Source organism: Cervus canadensis, chromosome 13 (genome assembly GCF_019320065.1).
Source record: "Cervus canadensis isolate Bull #8, Minnesota chromosome 13, ASM1932006v1, whole genome shotgun sequence".
NCBI classification, from domain to species: domain Eukaryota; kingdom Metazoa; phylum Chordata; class Mammalia; order Artiodactyla; family Cervidae; genus Cervus; species Cervus canadensis.
In genome coordinates, this window is record NC_057398.1 from 44549357 (window position 1) to 44572818 (window position 23462).

At 39.0% G+C, this 23462-nt stretch overlaps 1 protein-coding gene across 4 annotated transcripts in view; it reads right to left on the reverse strand.

Annotated features, from left to right (window-relative positions):
• Positions 1–23462, reverse strand: part of PLD5 (phospholipase D family member 5) — a 380018-nt gene that overhangs the window by 200663 nt on the left and 155893 nt on the right. For 2 of the 4 annotated variants that reach the window (XM_043486037.1, XM_043486038.1), the window contains exon 2: positions 12133–12269. In XM_043486037.1, the coding sequence (XP_043341972.1) occupies positions 12133–12269 (137 nt within the window). Of the gene's footprint in view, positions 1–12125; positions 12270–23462 lie in introns of all 4 variants that reach the window. The other 2 variants (XM_043486040.1, XM_043486039.1) reach the window with 1 other exon arrangement.

Consider the following 23462-nt stretch of genomic DNA (forward strand, 5'->3'; position numbering starts at 1 on the left):
GCCTTTCCCTTCTCCGGGGGATCTTAGTTCAAAATTGGGAAAGGAGTACGACAAGGCTGTATGTCGTCACCCTGTTTATTTAACTTATATGCAGAGTTCATTATGTGAAATGCCAGGCTGGATGAATCACAAGTTGGAATCAAATTGCCAGGTATAAACATCAATAACCTCAGATATGCAGATGATACCACTCTAATGGCAGAAAGTGAAGAGGAACTAAAGAACTTCTTGATGAAGGTAGAAGAGGAGAGTGAAAAGGGTGGCTTGAAAGTTAATGTTAAAAAAATTAAGATCATGGCATAGACTTTTGTTGCTTTAATCAACTGATTAATAATAGTAATTGTAATAGTAACAAATATAGAAGAATTTTGCTACTTAATGGTCACAGGAAACTTAAAAATTTAAATTGATATTTATGTGTGAAGAAGTATGATAGGGTGAAAAATAAAACATTTAAAAATGTTTAAATGTCAATAAAACATTAAAAAAAACTAAAAATATGTTAGTACTAAGTTTTGAGAGGAATTAGAATGGAATATAAGCTCGAGAATAAATAAGGTGCTTCTCTGGTGGGCCAGTGGTTAAGAATCCACCTTGCAATGCAAGGGGCACCGGTTCGATCCCTGGTCTGGGAAGATTTCTCACTTGGCAGAGCGACTAAGCCTGTGCACCACACTACTGAGCCAGCACGCTAGAGCCCGAAGAGTCACAACTCCTGAGCCCACACGCTGCAACTTCCGAAGCCCGAGCACCTAGTGCCTGTGCTCCGCGACAAGAGAAGTCACCACAGAGAAGCGCACACGCAGCGATGGACAGGAGGCCCTTCTCGCACAACTAGAGAAAGCCCAGGTGCAGCAACAAAGACCCGGCACAGCCAATAAATAAAAATTTTTTAAAAGAAAAAAAAAATTAAGATCATGGCATCCAGTTCCATCACTTCATGACATACAGAAGGGGGAAAAGTGGAAGCAGTGACAGGCTTTATTTTCTTGGGCTCCAAAATCACTGTGGATGGTGACTGCAGCCATGAAATTAAAAGACTTAAACAGCATCGAAACATGTATATTATCTATGGTGAAACAGATCACCAGCCCAGGCTGGATGCATGAGACAAGTGCTCGGGCCTGGTGCACTGGGAAGACCCAGAGGAATCGGGTGGAGAGGGAGGTGGGAGGGGGGATCAGGATGGGGAATACATGTAAATCCATGGCTGATTCATGTCAATGTATGGCAAAAACCACTACAGTATTGTAAAGTAATTAGCCTCCAACTAATAAAAATAAATGAAAAAAAAAAATAAAGAAAAGACTTGCTCCTTGGAAGAAAAGCTCTGACAAACTAGACAGTGTTTAAAAAAGCAGAGGCATCACTTTGCTGGTAAAGGCCTGTAGTCAAAGCAATGGTTTTTCCAGTAGTCATGTACAGAAGTGAGAGGTGGAACATAAAGAAGGCTAAGCATCAAAGAATCAACGCTTTGGAATTATGGAGTTGGAGAAGACTTTTGAGAGTCTCTTGGACTGCAAGGAGATCAAACCAGTTAATCCTAAAGGAAATCAACTGTGAATATTCACTGGAAGGACTGATGCTGAAGCTGAAGCTCCAGTACTCTGACCACTTGAGGGAAGGGCTAACTCACTGGAAAAGACCCTGATGCTGGGAAAGACTGAAGGCAACAGGAGAGGAGGTGGCAGAGGATGAGATGCTTAGATAGAATCACCAAGTGATTGGACATGAATTTGAGCAAACTCTGGGAGACAGTGGAGGACAGAGGAGCCAGGTGTGCTGCAGTCCATGAGGTCGCAAAGAGTCAGACAGGACTAGGCATCTGAATAACCACAACAATCTATGACAAAGGAGGCAAGAATATACAATGAGGAAAAAAGACTCTTCAGTGGGTGGTGCTGGGAAAAGTGGGAAGCTACTTCTAAATGAATGAAATGAGAATATTTTTTATGCAGTACACAAAAATAAACTCAAAATATACTGGAGATCTAAATGTAAGACCAGAGACCATAAAGCTCCTAGAAGAAAGCATAGGCAGAACACACTTTGACATAAATAGGTGTAGTAATTTTTTTGGATCTGTCTCCTAAAGCAAAGGAAACAAAAGCAAATACACACAAACGAGACCTTATCACATGTAAAGCCTTTTGTACAGTAAGGAAAACCACCGACAAAACAGCAAAAAAGACAGCCTATTAAACAGAAGAAAATATTTGAATGTGATATGGCCAATAAGGGGTTAATATCAGAAATATATAAACAACTCATATAACTCAAAATAAAAAAAATAAACAACTCAATTTAAAAAATGGGCAGAAGTCCTGAATAAATATTTTTCCAAAGATGATATGCAAATCTCCAGCAGGCACATGAAAAGATGATCAAGATCACCAGTTACTAGGGAAATGCAAATCAAAGCCTCAATGAGACACCTCACACCTGTCAGAATGCCCATTACCAAAAATTCTACAAACAAGAAAGGCTGGAGAGGATGTGGAAGAAAGGGAATCCTTGTACACTGTTGGTGGAACTGTAAATTGAGGCAGCCACTGTAGGAAACAGTATGGAGGTTTATCTAAAAATAGAACTACCATATAATCCAGCAATTCCTGTGTATATATCCAAAGAAAACAAAGACATTAATTCAAAAACATACATGTACCCCAGTGTTCATAGCAGCATTATTTAAAATAGCCAAGATATGGAAGCAATCTAAGAAACTATCAACAGATGAATGGATAAAGAAAATATGATACATATATGTATGGAAGGAAATGGCAACCCACTTCAGTATTCTTGCCTGGAAAATTTCATGAACAGAAGAGCCTGGAAGGCTACAGGTCACAGGGTCACCAAGAGTTGGACATGACTTAGCGACTAAATGCAATATATATAATGGAATATTAGTCATAACAAAGAATGGGGTTTTTGCCATTTGCAACAATATATGGACCTGCCTGGAGGAATTATGTTTAGTTAAATGGAAATAAGTCCAAGACAGAGATAGACAAATACTGTATGTTATCATGTGTATGTGGAATCTTAAAATTAAAACAAACAAATGAATATAACAAAACAGAAACAGACTCACAAATACAGAGAACAAACTTGTGGTTACTGGTAAAGAAAGGGAAATTGGGAGGGGTAAGATAAGATAGAATTATAGCATTAAGAATACAATAAGTTACAAATAAATAAGTTATAAGAATATATTATTGTACAACATGGGGAATATAGACAATACTTTATAATAACTTTAAATGGAGTATAATCTATAAAACTATTGAATCATTATTTTGATTCAATAATATTGAATTGAATCATCATATACTCAATCATTGAATCATCATATACTCAAAATGGATATAGTATTCTAAATCAGCTTTGTAAATCAACTGTGTTGTTGTTCAGTTGCTAAGTTATGTCTGACTTCTTGTGACCCCATGGGCTGTAGCCCTCCAGGCTCCTGTGTCAATGGGTTTCCCAGGCAAAAGTACTGGAGTGGCTTGCCAGTTCCATCTCCAGGAGATCTTCCTAACCCAGGGATCGAACCTGCATCTCCTGCACTGGAGGTGTATTCTTTTACCTCTAAGCACCACTCAACTTCAATTAAAAAAAGAAATAAGTAAAATGGCTCACTTTTGATACTGGCATTATAAGAGGAAAAATACATTAAGAAATGTATAAGGGAAACAGGTTCAATGTGAGCTAAAATGGAGAAACTAGGAGAAAATATAGAATAAAAGCTCTAGAGTCAGTTTTTGCCTTAGTCCACCTTTCATCATGATTGTTTGTTTAGTACATTAGAAATCTGTAGTACCAGGTGCTCTAGGCTTTTATATTCTTTCCTGTTCCTTGGGGGTGGGGGGTGTAGATTAATGTTTCTCTTTCTCTTTAGACAGAAGAGCACTCAGATGTCAAATATGAAGCCAAAAACTAAGTCTTCTAAATTTGGGAGCAACACTAATTTAAAAACATGGTTGGGTTTGTCAATATAAACCATGGTAGATCAAAGTTAATCTAAATAGAGGAAAAATTTGTAGCCTAAGAAAAGGATAAAAAAATGGATGAAAAAACTCTTATTTTGGAGCAAAGTTAAATGGAATGTAAAAGGGGACTGCAAATATTTATAATGAACTTATGTCCCTTAATAAAAGGAACAGTCAACACTTACCGTGCATTTACCATATGACAAATGTTACTGTCTGAAAGGTACTTGCATTAACATACTTAGTCTTTACAGAAACCTCTCAAATAGGATATCATAATTGTCTTCATCATAGAGATGAAAAAAAAGCGTTATAATAAAATTGAGAAATTTGCCCCAAATTGCAATTCTCCTAAGTGGTACAGCCAAATTCAAACACAGGGAATTTGGCCCCTATAGTCCACGTTCTTATTTCTATAATATGAAAGGAAGGAAAGGAAAAATGATGAAGGAATGCTGCTCAGTCACAAAAGCAATTTTAAAAGCCTCTTCTCTGGTGTCCTTGTATCCTCATCACCAATATCCTTGGGGGATAATTTAATGACACTCTTAGAACTTAAAGTTTTGATATTTAATAGAATGCTCCACGAAAGGAACCAGGGCTCATTAGACAGGAGACAAACACCAGGTCTCAGAATCAGAAAATTCAAAATGGGGCTGGAACAGCTTGCAGCTTCCAGGAGGCAAGGCTGCTCTCAGAGATATCTAGAATAATGTCCAAATGTACAAAAGACAGCTCCTACTAGCCAAGAATAAAAAGGACATTAAAAGGGAAAACAATGATTATAGTCTATTGGAGCAAGTTGTATCTGTTAAAATAGCTCTAAGATCATGATACAAAGAGAAAGTACAAACTATTAGGAGGTGATTGTCAATGCACAAAGAGGTCTCTCAATACTATCTTCTAGAAATGTTATATATTGATGATCCAACTTATATACGTCCTATTTTAGAGATGCAACTGGGTTATTAATATATAGATACCTAAGTGGCTCAGATGGTAAAGAATCTGCCTGCAATGCAGGAGACCCAGGTTCTACCCTTGGGTTGAGAAAATTCCCCTGGAGAAGGAAATGGTAACCCACTCCAGTATTATTCTTGCCTGGAGAATCCCATGGACAGAGGAGCCTGGTAGGCTATATAATTCATGGGGTTGCAAAGGGTTGGACACGACTGAGCAACTAACACTTTGGCACTTTCATGAATATATTATTTTAAAGTAAGTAAATAATGGATCAGAGAAAGAAATTCAGAAAACAAAGATATGAAAAACATAAAATAGGGAAGCCAGCTTTCTAACAGAGAAATTGTAAAATTTATACAATGTATAAAAAGTGTGTGTGTGTGTGTGTGTGTGTGTTGGTGGTGGAGGTGCCCTATTAAAGTGAGTCTGCCCTTACTATACTTTTTGTAGCCAAACCTTGGTGGTGTAGGCCACCCTTTATTAGAGAACAACTATTATAACTTACCCTACTCCCCTGGTGGCTCAGTGGCAAAGAATCCACCTGCAATGCAGGAAATGCAGGTTTGATCCCTTGGTCAGGAAGATCTCCTGGAGTAGGAAATAGCAACCCACTCCAGTATTTGTGCCAAGGAAAATCCCATGGACAGATGAGCCTCGTGGGCTATAGTCCATATGGTTGCAAGGAGTTAGACATTACTGAGCAACTGAACACACACATAGTAACTTATATGTTAATTACCCAGCCTAAAATATTACATGGGTTCCATTTTATACAGACCCAAGTCCATTCACTTTAGGGTAAAAGCAAATTACTGGGTTCAGGAATAGTGGGGATTTTATATATATATATATATATACACACACACACACATATATACATATATGTATATATATAGACTGAGTTGGTCCATCCCCTTTATGCTTCAGACCAAATGGGCACAAGCTAAAATGAATATGCAGATTTGTGAGTGAGCCCAACCAGGCTAGTAGTCACCCAGACCCAGACTGAGGACTGATTCACAAGGATGAGAGGCAAGTGGGAGGGAGCCCAGGAGCAGGGGCTGACATAATTAATAATTACCTGGATAGAAATGATGGCAAACATCCATCAATATGTTTAGAAGTCAACAATAGCCCACCTAGAAATTTATGTTTATTTAACTTGTTTATTGAGAATTTACATTACTATAGTTTATGAGAATTGGGCTTGAGATGGAAAAGGAGCAAGGTACAAAGTGATTCTGTGTGAATTTATCTGCGAGGTGTGGTAAAGAAAAGTTCTTCTTCTAGTAAGTGTCTAATGATGTCTCTAGTGGGGCAGTAACAATCCAAAACAACTGATGCAGAATTTGTCCAGGATAGATGTAACTGCAGAATGAAAAATGGAGGTCTCTCATCCAAACTGGTGAGTTCCACAGGTGAGCAGGTGTTCTGCATGTGAGCAGCAGTAGGAGGTAAGTTCCAGCATCTCTGGTCCCTGGGGATGTGACGTGGGAAACATCACAGTTCATGGTTACATCTTGCAGGAATGGTGTAAAATAATAATTAGGGCCACTGCTGCTGCTGCTAAGTCGCTTCAGTCATATCCGACTCTGTGCGACCCCACAGATGGCAGCCCACCAGGCTCCCCTGTCCCTGGGATTCTCCAGGCAAGAACACCGTAATGGCCACTAGTGAACCACAAATTAGCCCAAACACAGGATGTATACAATCTCCACTGGCCGTTTAAGTCATTCTTGACTTTCAGTAATGCCCCAGAGCCCACTGAAATATAACTTCTTGGTAAAACTAGAAAATCTGCCTTTCACCCTCTCAGGTGATCAAGTGATGTGGAGGTTTATATTACTAGGAACTGAATCAGCAATTAAAAACACACAGGAAAATGATGGAAAGTACACATAAATTCAATACAAAGAGACAGAGAAATAGGTCAAAGTCATTTACTGAAGTCAAAAAGATCTTGTTTCTGGGCACAAAAACTGAGATTGGTTGAAATACACTTTGGAAAATATGTTTAGAGCAGTTATTTTATTGACTCATATGGAAAACTATAATCGAGGGTATCATTATTCTACTATTAGAACAGTATTACAGAAGCTAAGTAATAAAAAGAAGAGAAATAAAATAAGTCAGGAAATAATAAATCACAAATTGGATATTATTTATTGGGAGATACATGTTTTAGAGAGACATATAAAAGACTCAACAAAGAAAGACATGTTGAGTGGGTGGTATGACTCAGAGTGGGAATCTTTCAGAGGACAGAAAGGTATCTAGGCTAGTTAGTAGAGATAAAATGAATTAAAGTAATATATTTAGAAAAGAGTACACTGGGTGAAGAGACCTTGGAAAGGGGCTGTCAAAACAGTGAGAAGCTGCTGACAGACTGTAGGATGTCTTGTATTCTTTCAACTTTCAGGAGTGAGGAGCACTACAAACACAGAGGGAGCTTAATTACAAAGGTAATGAGATCTCAGCAAAGGCTGCACTGAGCAAGCTGCACTCTTTAGGATAATGACACCATAAGGAGAAGAACATAAAAAGAAAACTTTGCAAGTGAAAGTGTTAGTCGCTCAGTTGTGTCTGACTCTTTGCGACCCCATAGACTATAGCCTGCCAGGCTCCTCTGTCCATGGGATTCTCCAGGCAAGAATACTGGAGTGGGTTGCCATTCCATTCTCCAGGGATCTTCCTGACCAGGAATTGAACCCTGGTCTCCCACCTTGCAGGCAGATTCTTTACCATCTGAGCTATCAGGGAAGCCCATATAAGGAGAAGAACATAAAAAGAAAACTATGTGAGTGAGTAAAAGGTAACTGGAAGCTGAGCATCATGTGACTTCCTCAGCACCACCTTGAGGCTGGAATGGTTAATGACAGGAAAAGGTCATAAGAGGAGGACGAGAACTTTGTAGAGAAGGGCTAAGTGGAGACTGGTATGCTAGGGCTTCTGCAGATTGGCAGTTTTCCCTCCTAGTCTATATCAGCACCAGCGTGCTCAGTGGGTGCATCTCCAAACAATGCGACTTCTTTTACCTGGGGCATCCCTGCCTGGAGGAAGCTAGGACTGAAGAACAAGGAACTCACTCGCTCTGCAAGCTGCTGGTGGGGGTGAGCAATGGCTGAGGATGCCCTGAGAATAGGATGGGTGGGACTAGGAGTCAACCAGTTTAAGAACTGGCAGCATGGTTGAGGCACAAGATCCAAGGAGGCAATTAAGAGTACAGGATGCTACAGGAAGTATCCAAGACACACTGGTCATGGTCTAAGAAATGGATAAAAACAAAGCAAAACCAGAAGGGGCTGTTAGTATAGGAGGAGGTTTAGGGAAATGGGAGATTGAATATGCAAATCAGTAATGGCCAGTCCACATATATATGTGTGTGTGTGTGTGTGTGTGTGTGTGTGTGTGTGTGTGTGTGTCTATGGTAGAACTCTGACCTCATAACCTGCAGCTTGCTGCCCAGGAAACCAACTTCTTATCTATAATCACCAGCCCAGAAAAGTCACCCTGCTCTAAGTCAGACTTGTAGGAAGGAGGATTGCTATCTCTAATAATAATCCAGGAAACTAAACAATAACTTCTGAAATCAAGATAACCATAACTTAATTAATAACTGCCATCTTCCCTTATTTTTGTCCCTGCTTCCAATTTAGAACCAACCGGAGAAGACAAATATGTACCCCTAACCCATCACGTAGGATGCCCGCTTCTAGCTAGCCTGCCTCCAGCTCCCCCAGGCCAACAGCACACACCACTATGAAGCTTTCCCCCTCTGCTGCCTGCTTCTGAGTCTCTGCTAAAACACAGGTGACTCAGGTGAACTTCCTTACATAGCAAGCTCTGAATCCATAGCTCTGTCCTCATGTTCACTTCATTCATTCTCAAATTCTCTTTGTTTACATCCACAGAATCAAAGACTACTAAAATCAAGATAAAGAGTAGATTCAGGATGAGTGTGAAGCAGGGAGGGAATAGGAAGCTAGTTGCAAATAGAGAAGGGGAATTCTGTATGCTTAGGAAGGGACAGGGAGACGGCTGACATTTATATATTGCTTGTTATGAGTTTCCTGTGGCTTGGTTGTAGATTTATACAATTTACTGAAGCCTCATAAAACCTTGTGAGAGAGATTTTGTTTAATCTACCATTTAAAGGGAAATAAAACTAAAACAGTTTTCATAACCCATCAGGAGTGGAGTGGCATCCAAAGCCAGGTTTCCTCTTTGCACTCTGCCACTCTCCTAAACCTCCTCTAACTTTCCCACTGCACTTCTGACCACAATCGCCATGCCTGTCTCATGAACTACGCTGCGACTCCTTGTTCAGTCCTTTGTTGCTCTGCAAAAAGGTGAATAACATAAATTACATATCTTGCCCAAGATAACACAGTGAGTAAGTGGTAGAATGTAAATTTGAATCCAAGTCTTCCAAATTTTGAAGTCCATGGTCTTTGACTACATTAGGCTACCTGGGAGGTGGAGTAGTTTGCTGGCAGGTGCAAAGGTGAAGTGGGTACTAAATTTATTGACTTGAAGTGTTAAACACAGTTAAGGCTAGAGTACTGAAAATAAATTTTACAGTTACTAACGGTGATGGCAAGAGATGGGACTGGTGGTTAGAAGGCCTATTGCTTTTTAGTCACTCGGTCATGTCCAGCTATTTTGGGACCCCATGGACTGTAGCCTGCCAGGCTCTTCTGTCCATGGGATTTCCTAGGCAAGAATACTAGAGTGGATTGCCATTTGATTCTTCAGGGGATCTTCCTGATCCAGGGATCAAACCCGCATCTCCTGCCTTGCAGGCGGTGTCTTTACTGCTGAGCCACCATCCCAGCCTAGAAGGTCTGTTAGCCAGGCACAAAAGGAGGAAGGGAGTCCTGGAAGTTAGAAGGTAATGTTGCCTACAGTGATAAGGAGATAGTGACTGACATAAGAAAAGGTCATCAAATTAAAATGAGAATGATTGATGGTGGGGAAACGGTCTGTCCCACTGGAGACTGGGACTGGATTGGTGCGTAAGAAATTGCAGTTCCCTTGCCTCCACCCTGGGCTCTGGAGAGAGGAGAAAAAGCAGAAGCTTCTTGGGATGAGGACAGGAGGAAGCCAGATATGACTTAGGAAGATATACAAAAGTGACAAGGCTGATAATGCAGGAGAAAAGAAATACAAGACACAGGAGAAGAGACTGTAGAAGAAAGGAAGACCTGGAGGGGCTGCAAGTTCTGGCAAAGAGTTGCAGGGCTTCCCAGGTGGCCCTAGTGGTAAAGAACCTGCCTGCCACTGCAGGAGACATAAGAGGCTTGGGTTCGATACCTGGGTTGGGAAGATCCCCTAGAGAAGGAAATGGCAACCCACTCCAGTATTCTTGCCTGGAGAATCCCACGGACAGAGGAGCCTGGTGGGCTATACTCCAGAGGGTTGAAAAGAATCAGACATGACTGAAGCAATTTAGCACATGCAACCTAGTGATCAAGGCAATAATTGCAACTACCCAAGGAAAAGAAAGCAGGAAAATGGTTGGTAACTGGAAGAATACATTCTAGACGGAGGGAGAAGCAATATTGAGTCATCAGGATTTAGTTACTGATTAAGATGGAAGAAATAGCCAGGTCAAATTCCAATTGTATGAGTTGAAAATTAAAATTAGATTAAATTTTATAATAGATTCCTCCAAGTTAAAATAGGCATAATTTGAAGGCTTCCCCTTTTTTGTTGTAAAAAAAAAAACATACCTGGTAACATTTGTTAAAAGGTCCTGGGTATTTTGTCTTAAGGAAGTCATTACAGTTTGACCTTTACAAAGTTGCCCTCTAGATTCTGGAGTTTGCCATTTAAAGTACTCAGCAGTCTTCATCACAGGTGAGCTGAGAGAGGGGGCTGAGCCGCCCCAGTGAATAAGCATGAGTCACTGGCCCCCTGCCCACAGTATGCTTATATGTGCCATATGACAGGATTAGCACAAGATAGTGATGCAGACAGAGTTTTCAGGAGGAAGCTAATGATGATCTATTGTTTTTCTATTTCTTTCCTGATAATCCCAATATAATTTTCCTCCCAAATTCAGTCTGGGAAGTAACCATATTTAGCAACACCTATCTAGCATGAAGGAATAACCTAAAATGTATACTGATTTCTCTCTTGTACCCTTGTTCTACACAGTACTGTTGCCTGGTAATTATAATGTATCATGGGTTAATAAGAACCCCCAAATTTCTATTGTCTCATCCAGATTTTTTTTGTCGGACATTCAACCCTCAAGACAAAATATCTAGGACAAAAACTTACATGTACATTACTAGGCTGTGGTTGATTTTAAGCTAGAAAAGAGGGGTACTTTGACTAATGCTTTTCAAAGGAAAAAAATAATATTTAAAATTCATTATAAGCACTAATTCATAATAACCATGTAATTTTATGGCCTCACTTTGACTCTGCAGCACACAAACATAAAAATAAACCTCTTGTTTCTCTGCCCCTTCTTGGTACATTTTTACATCCTCCTACGAACCTCAAAAAACAAAGTAGTACCTAGGGAGGGGTTGGATGAGGAGATTTATGAGGATAAAATCATGCTGTGATGGCTCTGCAGTCAGAAGTGACCCTAGGGAAATGTTATTTAGTGTACCTGAAGAAAAATAATACAGATATGTAACAGGAAAGCTGTTGTAATTTCTGGATGAAAAATAAACTATGTGCTAAACTGGGACAGACTGAGGAGGTGCATGTCTTCTCATCGATACACTTATTTATTTGAGCCCTAATTTTAAGTTGGAATTTTCCCTGAGATGTGTGTTTAACTTCTGATTGACAACAACTAGCATGGTGTCCTCAGTCTGTTGAGGCTTTCATTACTGCCGAGCTTATGATGGAATAAATCAAAACCTCATACACAGAGGTCTCCAGAAATGCTGATTGTTGCAAAATTTCATTTTGTCAACCACACTTCTGTACAGAATATGCCCAAACTGTAAAGTGAATTAAATCATGACTCATTTTTAGTCCCTTAGTCTAAATAAACGTAAAATCACCAGGGGACAGCGACTCATGCTTAACCCAATTGGCAGTTAGGTGCTCATGTGTGTTTATGACATTTTTCTCTCACTGTCCAAGACCTCCTCTGACTTTCTAACCCACTCCCTAAAAGAGAATTTTTAAATTTCTGTTTGTTACCTCTTACCGACATTTATTTTGACAATTTTTTTCTGACAGTCCATCTTCATCCTCTCCCATGATATCCACAGCTGAAAATATCAATGCAACGAGAATGGCAAAGCAGCACACCAGCGCAAAGATCACGATGCACTTCTGCTGGGACTGCAAGAGAGAAAGAAGATAAAGAAAAGTAAGTGAAGCAGCTTTGGCTTAGGAACTTCAAGCTGTGACAGCTTTTTAAAAAGTTCCATGCAAAACCCTTTGGGGAAGAGTTAGTTTTGTTACTGCCAGAGAAGCACTACTCTCTGGATGAAATGTCTAAGACCTTTATACTTATTCCTTAACACAGCTTTCAAACCCTTGCTAAATATGTTAGAATCTATTAAATAATTCAGGTGCTACATCAAGACTTCCAAATGAATTTGCTCTTTTTCTTTCTAATCAAAAGTAGTCCAGAAAAGATGACTATAAGACCCATTACTGCAAATTAAAAATGAAACACAAGGTGGCTCAATAATTATTCTCTGTTCCCTGTTATCACCACTATGCAAACTGCATTTAAACTTTGTATCTTCTTGCTTTTCCCATCTTATCTTCCTCTTAAACCTTTATGGTGTGATGACTTCAGGAAAGATGCCCTTGGTGGTCAGGATCAATTCTGCACTTTGACCAGAAAACTGCATCTATCAGATGCCAGCATCATGGGTCATTAAGCAACATCATGCATTTCAAAACACTGAATAAAATCTTAACCAACGTTCATGGTGTTGATAGGATTTTCACTTAGAAACCCAAGCCCAAGTTTCAGGTGTTAAAATAAATCATGTCCTTATCTTTAAACCCAAGTGTTATAATGTTATCTCTATTTCCAGGGGCTCATGGTCAAAGGTGGCAGAAAATCAGGCTATGTTACTAGGCAAAAGCCATGACCACTGGGACAAATAATTTTGCCTACATTCTTTTTATTAGATAAATTGAGATGGGGAGAAGAGAAGAAAGAACAATTTTTAAAAATATTTTTGCAGCTTCTAGGGAGTATTTTCAGAAGGAGCAAGAGTGACCTTTGGCCAGGCAGCCAGGAGCATTCTCTTAGCAATGGGACACATATACGCACAGATATGCATGTACAGGCACATAGATTTCAGAGCTTTGGTGACACCAGCTGGCTTTGTTTCCTCCTACCACCCTCCTGCCCTTCATCCCTGCAGCCACATAGTCTCCAAAGAATCATGGAATCTTCTAAAGTACAGTGTCCAGTTTGTCCAGGGGCAGCCTCAGGTTAGAGATTACACAGAAAGATGTAGTCTGGAAATAATTTTGTTTCTGCGACCAGGCACTATCTGTTCAAATGGTTGTTTCTTTCTAGTGTTTTCTAACCCTCCCTCAGGTCTCATCTCATAGAAGAACCTGTTCCAAGTCCACTCGTGCCTGTCATTATGTTCTTCTCCTACTGCACACTCAGGGATAAAGTGAGAGAAAACACAAGTAAGATATACCATTGTTCTTTAACCACATGTTCTGGGTATCTCTAGGGCATCTACAAGCAACAAGCAAAGAGCCTAACAAATAGAAGGTGCTCAAGTGGTAGTTACTGTATAAACAAATTCAGAGTGGATGAATGAAATGAGAATCACCATGCAAATGGAGAGCAACATGAGGTATTTCTTCCAGTGACCTTCCTGAAACAAATTGGTTCATTTCCACATTTTGGTGACTGTAAATCTTGCAGCTCATTCTTTTTCACATTGTTTGGGATCTAGAGGCAAATCTATGGGCCTAGCTTATCAACTCTGCAAAATTCTGCAGAACAGATTATGCATTCATCTTGCTCCTTTACTTGGCATTCATCTTTGAATCTTCACTAATTTTAAAGAACCAGTGCTGTAAACTTGTTGAAGGCTCAGACTTTAGAAAAAGATTGCTTGGACTCTGCCACTTAATAGTTGTATGCCCTTGGGCAAGTATTTAGCCTTTATGCTTTAGAATCTTTGTCTGTAAAATGGGCATAATAATAACAACAACTGCTTTATAGGATTGTTATTAAAAGTTAAATTAAATAAGATAATTTATGTAAGTACTTAGAACAGTGCCCAAAAAATAAAGAGCACTAAATGAGTGTTATTGTTAGTATATTGTACTATATGCATCTCTGTAAGTTGCCTCAAATATTTTGGGGAAACAAGGTAAAGATACGAATAAACCCAAATATATAACAAAAAATGCAAGTAGGTCTAGAGAAAGGCTGAGAGATAGACAGAGACAGAGACAGAGAAGAACAGGAAGAAATAAGACAAAAAGAGAGAAAAGAAGTGTGAGCTGGAAGTTTTCTAGGATAAAATTAAGTAACTGATCTAGATCAGTATTCACAATTCAAAACTCAGCATTTCTCAAACTTAAGCATGCATCTAAATTACCTGGAGAGCTTATTAAAACATTCATTGATGAGTCCCACTTCCAGAGTTTTTGATTCATTAGGTCTGGGGTGGGGTCCACGAACATGCATTTATAACAATTTCCCATGGGGATGTTGATGATCCCAGCCCAGGTGCCATACTTTGATGTATCAAAGTGTCATCTCTACTAAATGCTGCTTAATATATACTCAGTATTCAAATCCACCTGCCTACAGTATTTTATTTTCAAACATTAAAGGGATCATGATAAATACACCCTACTAATCCAAAGGTAAATCTTGTAATTTTTTTTCTTTGTGAAGGTTTAAAAAATTATTTAAACAATAATTTTTTTAACTTTTTGAATAAATTTTCTTCTGCTCTTTACTTGAGATTTTAATGATACTCATCATTCATATAATCAGAAAATGTTTGCTGTTAGCTACTTCATATTAAAAAGAAAATAAATCACCAGGGTCCCACTGAGATGTAACTGTCATCAACATTTTCTTCTGGTTCTTTCCTATATCACATCTACCTATATAGAAATCTGATAATATTTATAGCATTCTTTATACAGTTTTGCATCCTGCTTTTTGTACAACATCATGTTTTACTATATTAAATATTCTTTTAAAACATAGTTTTAAGTTGTTGTGTAGTGTTTCACTGCATGAAAAATAATTCTCTCCTTTGCTCACAAATCTTTCCTTCAAAGCCACTAATTCTATGACAGAAATAAAGATTAAACATTTCCCTCATTTTATTCATTTCTCTATAAATTATAAACAGAAACAAACAAAAAACTTTTAGAGATTTAAAATAATATAATGATATTCACATTAATTTAATACAGAAGAGCCTCTAACCCAGGATAATACAATTAAATATTTTCTCAGAATCCCAGAGACAGCAGCATGTCAGTTGTGGGTACTGTATGCAGGTCAAGAAGCAACAGTCAGAACCAGACATAGAACAATGAACTGGCTCAAAATTCAGAAAGGAGTATGTCAAGGCTGTATATTGTCACCCTGCTTATTTAACTTATATGCAGAATAAATCATGTGAAATGCTGGGCTGGATGAATCATAAGCTGGAATCAAGATTGCCGGGATAAATATCAATAACTTCAGGTATGCAGATGACACCGCCCTAATAGCAGAAGGTGAAGAGGAACTAAAGAGATTTTTGATGAAAGTGAAAGAGGAGAGTGAAAAAGTTGGCTTAAAACTCAGCATTCAGAAAACTAAGATCATGGCACCTGGTCCCATCCCTTCATGGCAAACAGATGGGGGGGGGGGGAAGAAAACAGTGGCAGATTTTATTTTCTTGGGCTCCAAAATCACTACGGACGGGTGACTGCACCCATGAAATTAAAAGATGTTTGCTCCTTGGAAAAAAGACCATGACAAATCTAGACAGCATATTCAAAAGCATAGACACTTTGCTGACAAAGGTCCATATAATCAAAGCTATGGTTTTTCCAGTGTTCATGTATGGATGTAAGAGTTGGGCCATGAAGACTGAGCGCCAAAAAATTGATGCTTTTGAACTGTGGTGTTGGAGAAGACTCTTAAGAGTCCCTTGCACGGTAAGGAGATCAAACCAGTCAATCCTAAAGGAAATCAACCCTGAATACTCATTCCAAGTACTAATGCTGAAGCTCCAATAATTTGGCCACCTGATGTGAAGAGCCTACTCATTGGAAAAGACCCTGATGCTGGGAAAGATTGAAGGCAGAAGGAGAAGGGGATGACAGAAGATGAGATGGTTGAATGGCATCACCGACTGAATGGACATGAGTTTGAGCAAACTTGGGGAGATAGTGATGGACAGGGAAGTCTGGCGTGCTGCAGTTCATGGGGTCACAGAGTTGGACATAACTTAGCAACTGAGTAACAGCAACAAAGTCTTAAATAATCTAAATTTCTACCTTAAGAATGTAGATTTTTTTTTTAAAAAAAAGCAAGATAAACTGAAAATAGAGAAATGGAAATAATACAGACCAGAATTCATTTAAAGAGAAAATAAAAAATACCAAGAAGATTTAACAATGAAACAAAAGCCTGGTTCTTTTGGAAAATCAACAAAATTGATACATTTTCAGCTATACAAACATGAAAAAAGAAAAGGAGACATAAATTGAAAATAGCTCTATAAAGTCACATAAAATGAACCAAAAAGAAGGTAATATTATGAATAAGTTGAAATTAATCAGTGTAGATAAAATGGACAACTTTTGCAAAATAAAATTACTAAACCTCACTCAACAAGAAACAGGTCAACTTAATACCCTTATATCAATTAAAGGAAATGAGTTTTTAAATTTAAAACATTCACACAGAGGAAACTCCAAGTTTATGTGGTATCATTTTAGAAATCAGTTCAGTTCAATTCAGTGGCTCAGTTGTGTCCGACTCTTTGCAACCCCATGGACTGCAGCATGCCAGGCGTCCCTGTCCATCACCAATCCTGGAGCTTACTCAAACTCATGTCCATTGAGTCAGTGATGCCATCCAACCATCTCATCCTCTGTAGTCCCCTTCTCCTCCTGCCCTCAATCTTTCCCAGCATCAGGGCCTTTTCCAGAGAGTCAGTTCTTTGCATCAGGTGGCCAAAGTATGGAGTTTCAGCTTCAGCATTAGTCCTTCCAATGAATATTCAGGACTGATTTCCTTTAGGATAGACTGATTGGATTTCCTTGCAGTCCAAGGGACTCTCAAAAGTCTTCTCCAACACCACAGTTCAAAAACGTCAATTCTTCAGCTCTCAGCTTTCTTTATAGTCCAACTCTTACATCCATACATGACCACTGGAAAAACCATAGCTTTAACTAGATGGATCTTTGTCAGCAAAGTAATGTCTCTGCTTTTTAATATGCTGTCTAGGTTGGTCATAGCTTTTCTTCCAAGGAGTAACTGTCTTTTAATTTCATGGCTGCAATCACCATCTGCTGTGATTTTGGAGTCCCCTCAAATAAACTGTCTCACTATTTCCATTGTTTCCCCATCTATTTCCCATGAAGTGATGGGACCAGATGTCATGATCTCATCTTTCTGAATGTTGAGCTTTAAGCCAACTTTTTCACTCTCTTTCACTTTCATCAAGAGGCTCTTTAGTTCCTCTTCACTTTCTGCCGTAAGAGTGGTATCATCTGCATATCTGAGGTTATTGATATTTGTCCTGGCAATCTTGATTCCAGCTTGTGCTTTCTCCAGCCCAGCATTTCTCATGATGTACTCTGCATATAAGTTAAATAAGCAGGGTGACAATATAGCTTTGATGTACTCCTTTCCCTATTTGGAACCAGTCTGTTGTTCCATGTCCAGTTCTAACTGTTGCTTCTTGGCCTGCATACAGATTTCTCAGGAGGCAGGTCAGGTGGCCTGGTATTCCCATCTCTTTCAGAATTTTCCACAGTTTGTTGTGATCCACACAGTCAAAGGTTTTGGCATAGTCAATAAAGCAGAAGTAGATGTTTTTCTGGAACTCTCTTGCTTTTTTGCGGAGAAGGCACTGGCAACCCACTGCAGTACTCTTGCCTGGACAATCCCATGAGCGGAGGAGCCTGGTAGGCTGGAGTCCACGGGGTCGCTAAGACTGAGCGTCTTCACTTTCACTTTTCACTTTCATGCATTACAGAAGGAAATAGCAACCCACCCCAGCATCTTTGCCTGGAGAATCCCAGGGATGGGGAAACCTGGTAGGCTGCAGTCTATGGGGTCACACAGAGTCGGACACAACTGAAGCGACTTAGCAGCAGCAGGTTGCTTTTTTGATGATCCAATGGATGTTGGCAATTTGATCTTGGTTCTTCTGCCTTTTCTAAATCCAGATTGAACATCTGGAAGCTCATGGTTCACATACTGTTGAAGCCTGGCTTGGAGAATTTTGAGCATTACTTTACTAGCGTGTGAGATGAGTGCAATTGTGTGATAGTTTCAGCATTCTTTGGCATTGCCTTTCTTTGGGATTGGAATGAAAACTGACCTTTTCCAGTCCTGTGGGCATTGCTGAGTTTTCCAAATTTGCTGGCATATTGAGTGCAGCACTTTCACAGCATCATCTTTGAGGATTTGAAATAGCTCAACTGGAATTCCATCACCTCCACTAGCTTTGTTCGTAGTGATGCTTCCTAAGGCCCACTTGACTTCACATTCCAGGATGTCTGGCTCTAGGTGAGTGATCACACCATCTTGATTATCTGGGTCGTGAAGATCTTTTTTGTAGAGTTCTTCTGTGTATTCTTACCACGTCTTCTTAATATCTTCTGCTTCTGTTAGGTCTATACCATTTCTGTCCTTTATTGAGTCCATCTTTGCATGAAATGTTCCCTTGGTATCTCTAATTTTCTTGAAGAGATCTCTAGTCTTTCCCATTCTATGGTTTTCCTCTATTTCTTTGTATTGACTTTAGAAATAAACATTATCAGTTCCATAAAATTTTTTCCAGAAAATGGAAGAGAGGGAAAATCTTCCTAACACATTCTGAGGTTACTATTACCCTGATAGAAAAACCAAACACTTATTAAAAAACTTTTTTCATCCTATTGTTTAATGATGCACTTCCTAGAAAACCAAGACACTACAGTCATATTATATTGCAACATTTATTTAATGTCTACCCCACTCAAAAGGAGCACAAGGAGGGATCTGCAATGGCCGTAACCTCAACAGGGAACAGAATTTCTCAATTTTCTTCAGAATTCTTACAACAATTGCAGAAGATCTTATCCATCTGAGCACACCTTGAACTGAAAGACAAAACACCAGCTACACAGTCTGCCCTTTTTTTTTTTAATGCCTACTACAGTTCTCCCAATGGTACTTAAGGGTGTCCCTCTTTTAGGAAATCTTCACTCTTTTTACCAGACCAATAATGAAAATTATTTTTAAAGTAACATAAAGGCTTATATCTTTTCCCTTTCAAGGACATGCAAATTCATTATCTGATTATGCATTAATTTTCTACCTTTTGGTCTCTTTCACTAAGTTGAGCTCTTTGAGTTCTACAATCTTGCCTAGATCTATATGCATGGCAGACATGATTGATAAACATTTGTTGAATGAGTGATGAATAAATAATATGAGGAAAGGGCTAAAAAATAAAAATGGTGATTGTTGTTTTTTATAACGCTGTTTATTTATTATTTCTACACTTTCCGTGGATTCCCATAACAGGAGAACTTCTATTTGTAAAATTGAACATGAAAAAAATTAAAGAGATCAAAATTAGCTAACACAAAGGATAACAATGTAGTAGAGATAGTATCTTTTCCAAAATACCAGGACAGAAAACAAAAACTCAAGTTTGAATCAACATGTTAACTGAGCACAAGAACCTACTCCCAGTATTATACTAAATCATCAGAGATGAAGAACAGATATAATAATGATAATGATAATTTTTTAATAGTGTTTGACAACTAAAAGTTACCATCCATGGACAAGAAATTTTGAAGATTTACTATAAACTAGATTGATCAAGGAGATCAAAGCCCAAGACACTCATGTATACAAACATGGTAAGTTGCTTTAGTCGTGTCCGACTCTGTGCGACCTTAAGGACTGTAACCCACCTCGCTCCTCTGTCCATGGGATTCTCCAGGCAAGAATACTGGAGTGGGTTGCCATTTCCTACTCCAGGGGATCTTCCTCACCCAGGGATTGAACCCATGTCTGTTACTTCTCCTGCCTTGACAAGTGGGTTCTTTCCCACTAGTGCCACCTGGGAATCCCCAAGACACACATAGGAAAGCACAAACAGCTATAAAGGAGAGCTCTAAGTGTAGAGGTGATAGAAGAAACTGGAAGGAACTTTGGAATGACAGACACTATACAGGCACACCTCAGAGATATTGCAGGCTTGGTCCAGACCACTGCAATAAAGTAAGTATCACAATAAAGTGAGCCACAAATATTTCAGTTTTCCAGTACTTATAAATTTATGTTTACACCATACTGAAGTCTATTAAGTGTAAAATAGCATTATGTCTACAAAAACAATGCACATATCTTCAGTAAAAATGCTTTATTACCAAAAGTGCTAACCATCATCTGAGCTTTCAGTGAGTCATCATATTTTTGCTGGTGGAGGGTGTTGCCTTGATGTTGATGACTGCTGGCTGAGCAGGGTGGTAGTTGCAGAAGAACAGGGTGACTGCAGCAATTTCTTAAAATAAGACAACAGTGTAGTTTGCCACATCAATTGAGTCTTCCTTTCATGAGTGATTTCTCTGTAACATGCAATGGCAATGTTATCTTTTACCCACCATAGAACTTCTTTCAGAATTGTAGTCAGTGTTCTCAACCACTGCTGTGGCTTAATCAACTAAATTTATGTAATAATCTCAATCTTTGGTTGTCATTTCAACAGTCTTCACAGCCTCTTCACCAGGAGTAGATTCCATCCCAAGAAACCACTTTCTGTGCTCATTCATAAAAAGCAACTCCCCATCTGTTCAAGTTTGACCATTGCAGTAATTCAGTCACACTTTCAGACTCTACTTCCAATTCTAGTTACTTCCTTCAGTGAAGTCTTGAAACCCTCAAAGTACACTTAAAATGGTCAGTAACTCATGTTGTAAACAGATTTGATATCATCCAGACTCAGTTGTTCCATTCATAGAGCACAGGCAGAGTAAATTTAATGTAATTCTTAAGGGCCCTGGGATTTTTGAAATGACAAATGAGCACTGGCTTCAACTTAAAGTCACTGGCTGCCTCTAACAAGAGAGTCAGCCTATGTTTTGAAGTTTTGAAGTCAGGCATTGACTTTCCTTCATAGCTACAAGGGCTTCCCTTATGGCTCAGCTGGTAAAGAATCTGCCTACAATGCAAGAGACCTGGGTTTGATCCCTGGGTTGGGAAGATCCCCAGAAGAAGGGAAAGGCTACGCACTCCAGTATTCTGGCCTGGAGAATTCCATGGACTGAGTCAGACATGACTGAGTGACTTTCACTTTTTCACTGTAGCGATGAAAGTCCTAGATGGCATCTTCTTCGAATATAAGGTTGTTTTGTCCACACTGATATGTCTTTCAATGTATCATAGTAAGCCCAAGTCCTTTTTGCTTACTGTGATTGAAGATTTTTTTCTGAAGTCAGTTGGTTAAGACTGCTTCATGTTTCTTATATAAATTATTTTTTTCCCAATCACAGTAAAGGTTGACATGTCATCCAACTGGGGGCAAAAGAAAAAAAATCTGTCAATTCATATAGCCGCCTGCATTAATTATCTTGGCCAGATCTTCTGGATAACTTCTTGCAGCTTTGACATTAGCACTAGCTGCTTCATCTGGCACTTCTGTTACAGAGACATCTTCCTTCCTCTAAGTTCATGAATGAACCTCTGATAAAACTTTTCTTCTGAAATTTCCTCATCTTTCTCAGCCTTCATAGAATTGAATATGCAACGTAAAAGTTGCATCTTCCTATATACAGAAAAGTGCTAAATTAACTCTGCACTTAATGACCTCATACTTGCAGTCTGTAGGTCTGTATTGTGGAGGATGGGCAAAGAAGTATGATTTAATATGATCTATAGGGCTGGGGAGAGAGATGTGACTGTGATCCATTTCATGGAAGAGTTCCATCTGAGCAGGCCACCTCTGTTGCCTCCCACCTTCTCTTCTATGCACATCTAATTTCTGGAATACAGAATTAGGGATTTCCTCTATACTCATCATGAAGAGAAACAAGATATTTTGAATATTAGTGAATGAACAAGAATGCTTTATATAAGTTCATAAGAAGCAGCCAATATTTAATGGCTGAAATGTTATACCTTCATCTTCTCTGTGCCCCCACTTCCATTATAGATAAAGTTAAACAAAAAGTAACAACAAATTGACAGCTGGTCTTTGAAAAGTTGAGGGCTTATTCCTCAAAAGTTGTGTATTCTACACTCTGCTTTTAACGAGCTGAGAAAAAGCTCTGAATCTTTCAATATATCAAAGTAAGTCCAAGTCCTTTCAACTTACAGTGAAAGTCAGTTGGTTAAGACTGTTTTATGTTTCTTATATAAATTACTTCCTGATCACAGTGAAATTTGATATTTTACCCAATTGGAGGCAAAAGAAAAAACATTGCTGACAAAACTCAACAATCTTTATTTTAGACTAGTTAAAATGCAAAGAAAAGCAAGGATTGACCTCGGGTATAACAGTGAAATGAGCAAAAAAGCAAATTTTATCTTTCATCCCCTGTGTTCAGTTTCCTCTTATTTGAAAAAGGAACACACACACCCCACATTTATAAAAGGGTGTGTTCAGGGAAGCTTGGAGTTGGAGTAGGATGGAACTTAAAGCCTTCTAATATTAATTTCCCACTCAGTGCAGGGGTCTCATTGGAAACAACACCATCCTTCTCTGCTAAGACACTTCTAGCTACCAGTCTCCTTACTTAATGAGTCAGAACTAATTTTTGAAGGTTCTTATTGACATACGAAGACATTCAGTGAATAGAAGCATATCTTGGATCGCCATGACTAATGCCTACCCAGATGGCCCCTCCCCCTCTTACTTCTTCCTAACTCTCTTTGCCTCTTTTCCTGCTCCTCCCCTCCTCATCTCTTCGTCTCCCTCCTTAGTCTCTCTCTTTTCGGACTTCCTTCTCTCCTTTATCTCCTCACTGCTTTCCATCTCTGCCACTGTTCTTACTCTCTTTCAAAACTTCCAATCCCCTGCCCCCACACATCCCAGTTTCCTCCTGTTCCTCAATCCACTCTGGAGCTTCTGCGGGGTTTTCCCACAGAATTCATTCTCCTCCCAACCTGATTACCAGGAAGGAGTCCTGCAAAAAATACATATAATAATATCCTGAGGCAGTGGATAAAGAAATGCAATTTTGTAATATAGACAAGTCAGGTCATTAAGATTAGAAGGGAGAAGGGCAGAGGTAAATATTTTAGTACATACTTTAACAGATTTCAACAGAATTCAAATCTTGTTTAACAGCACTGGA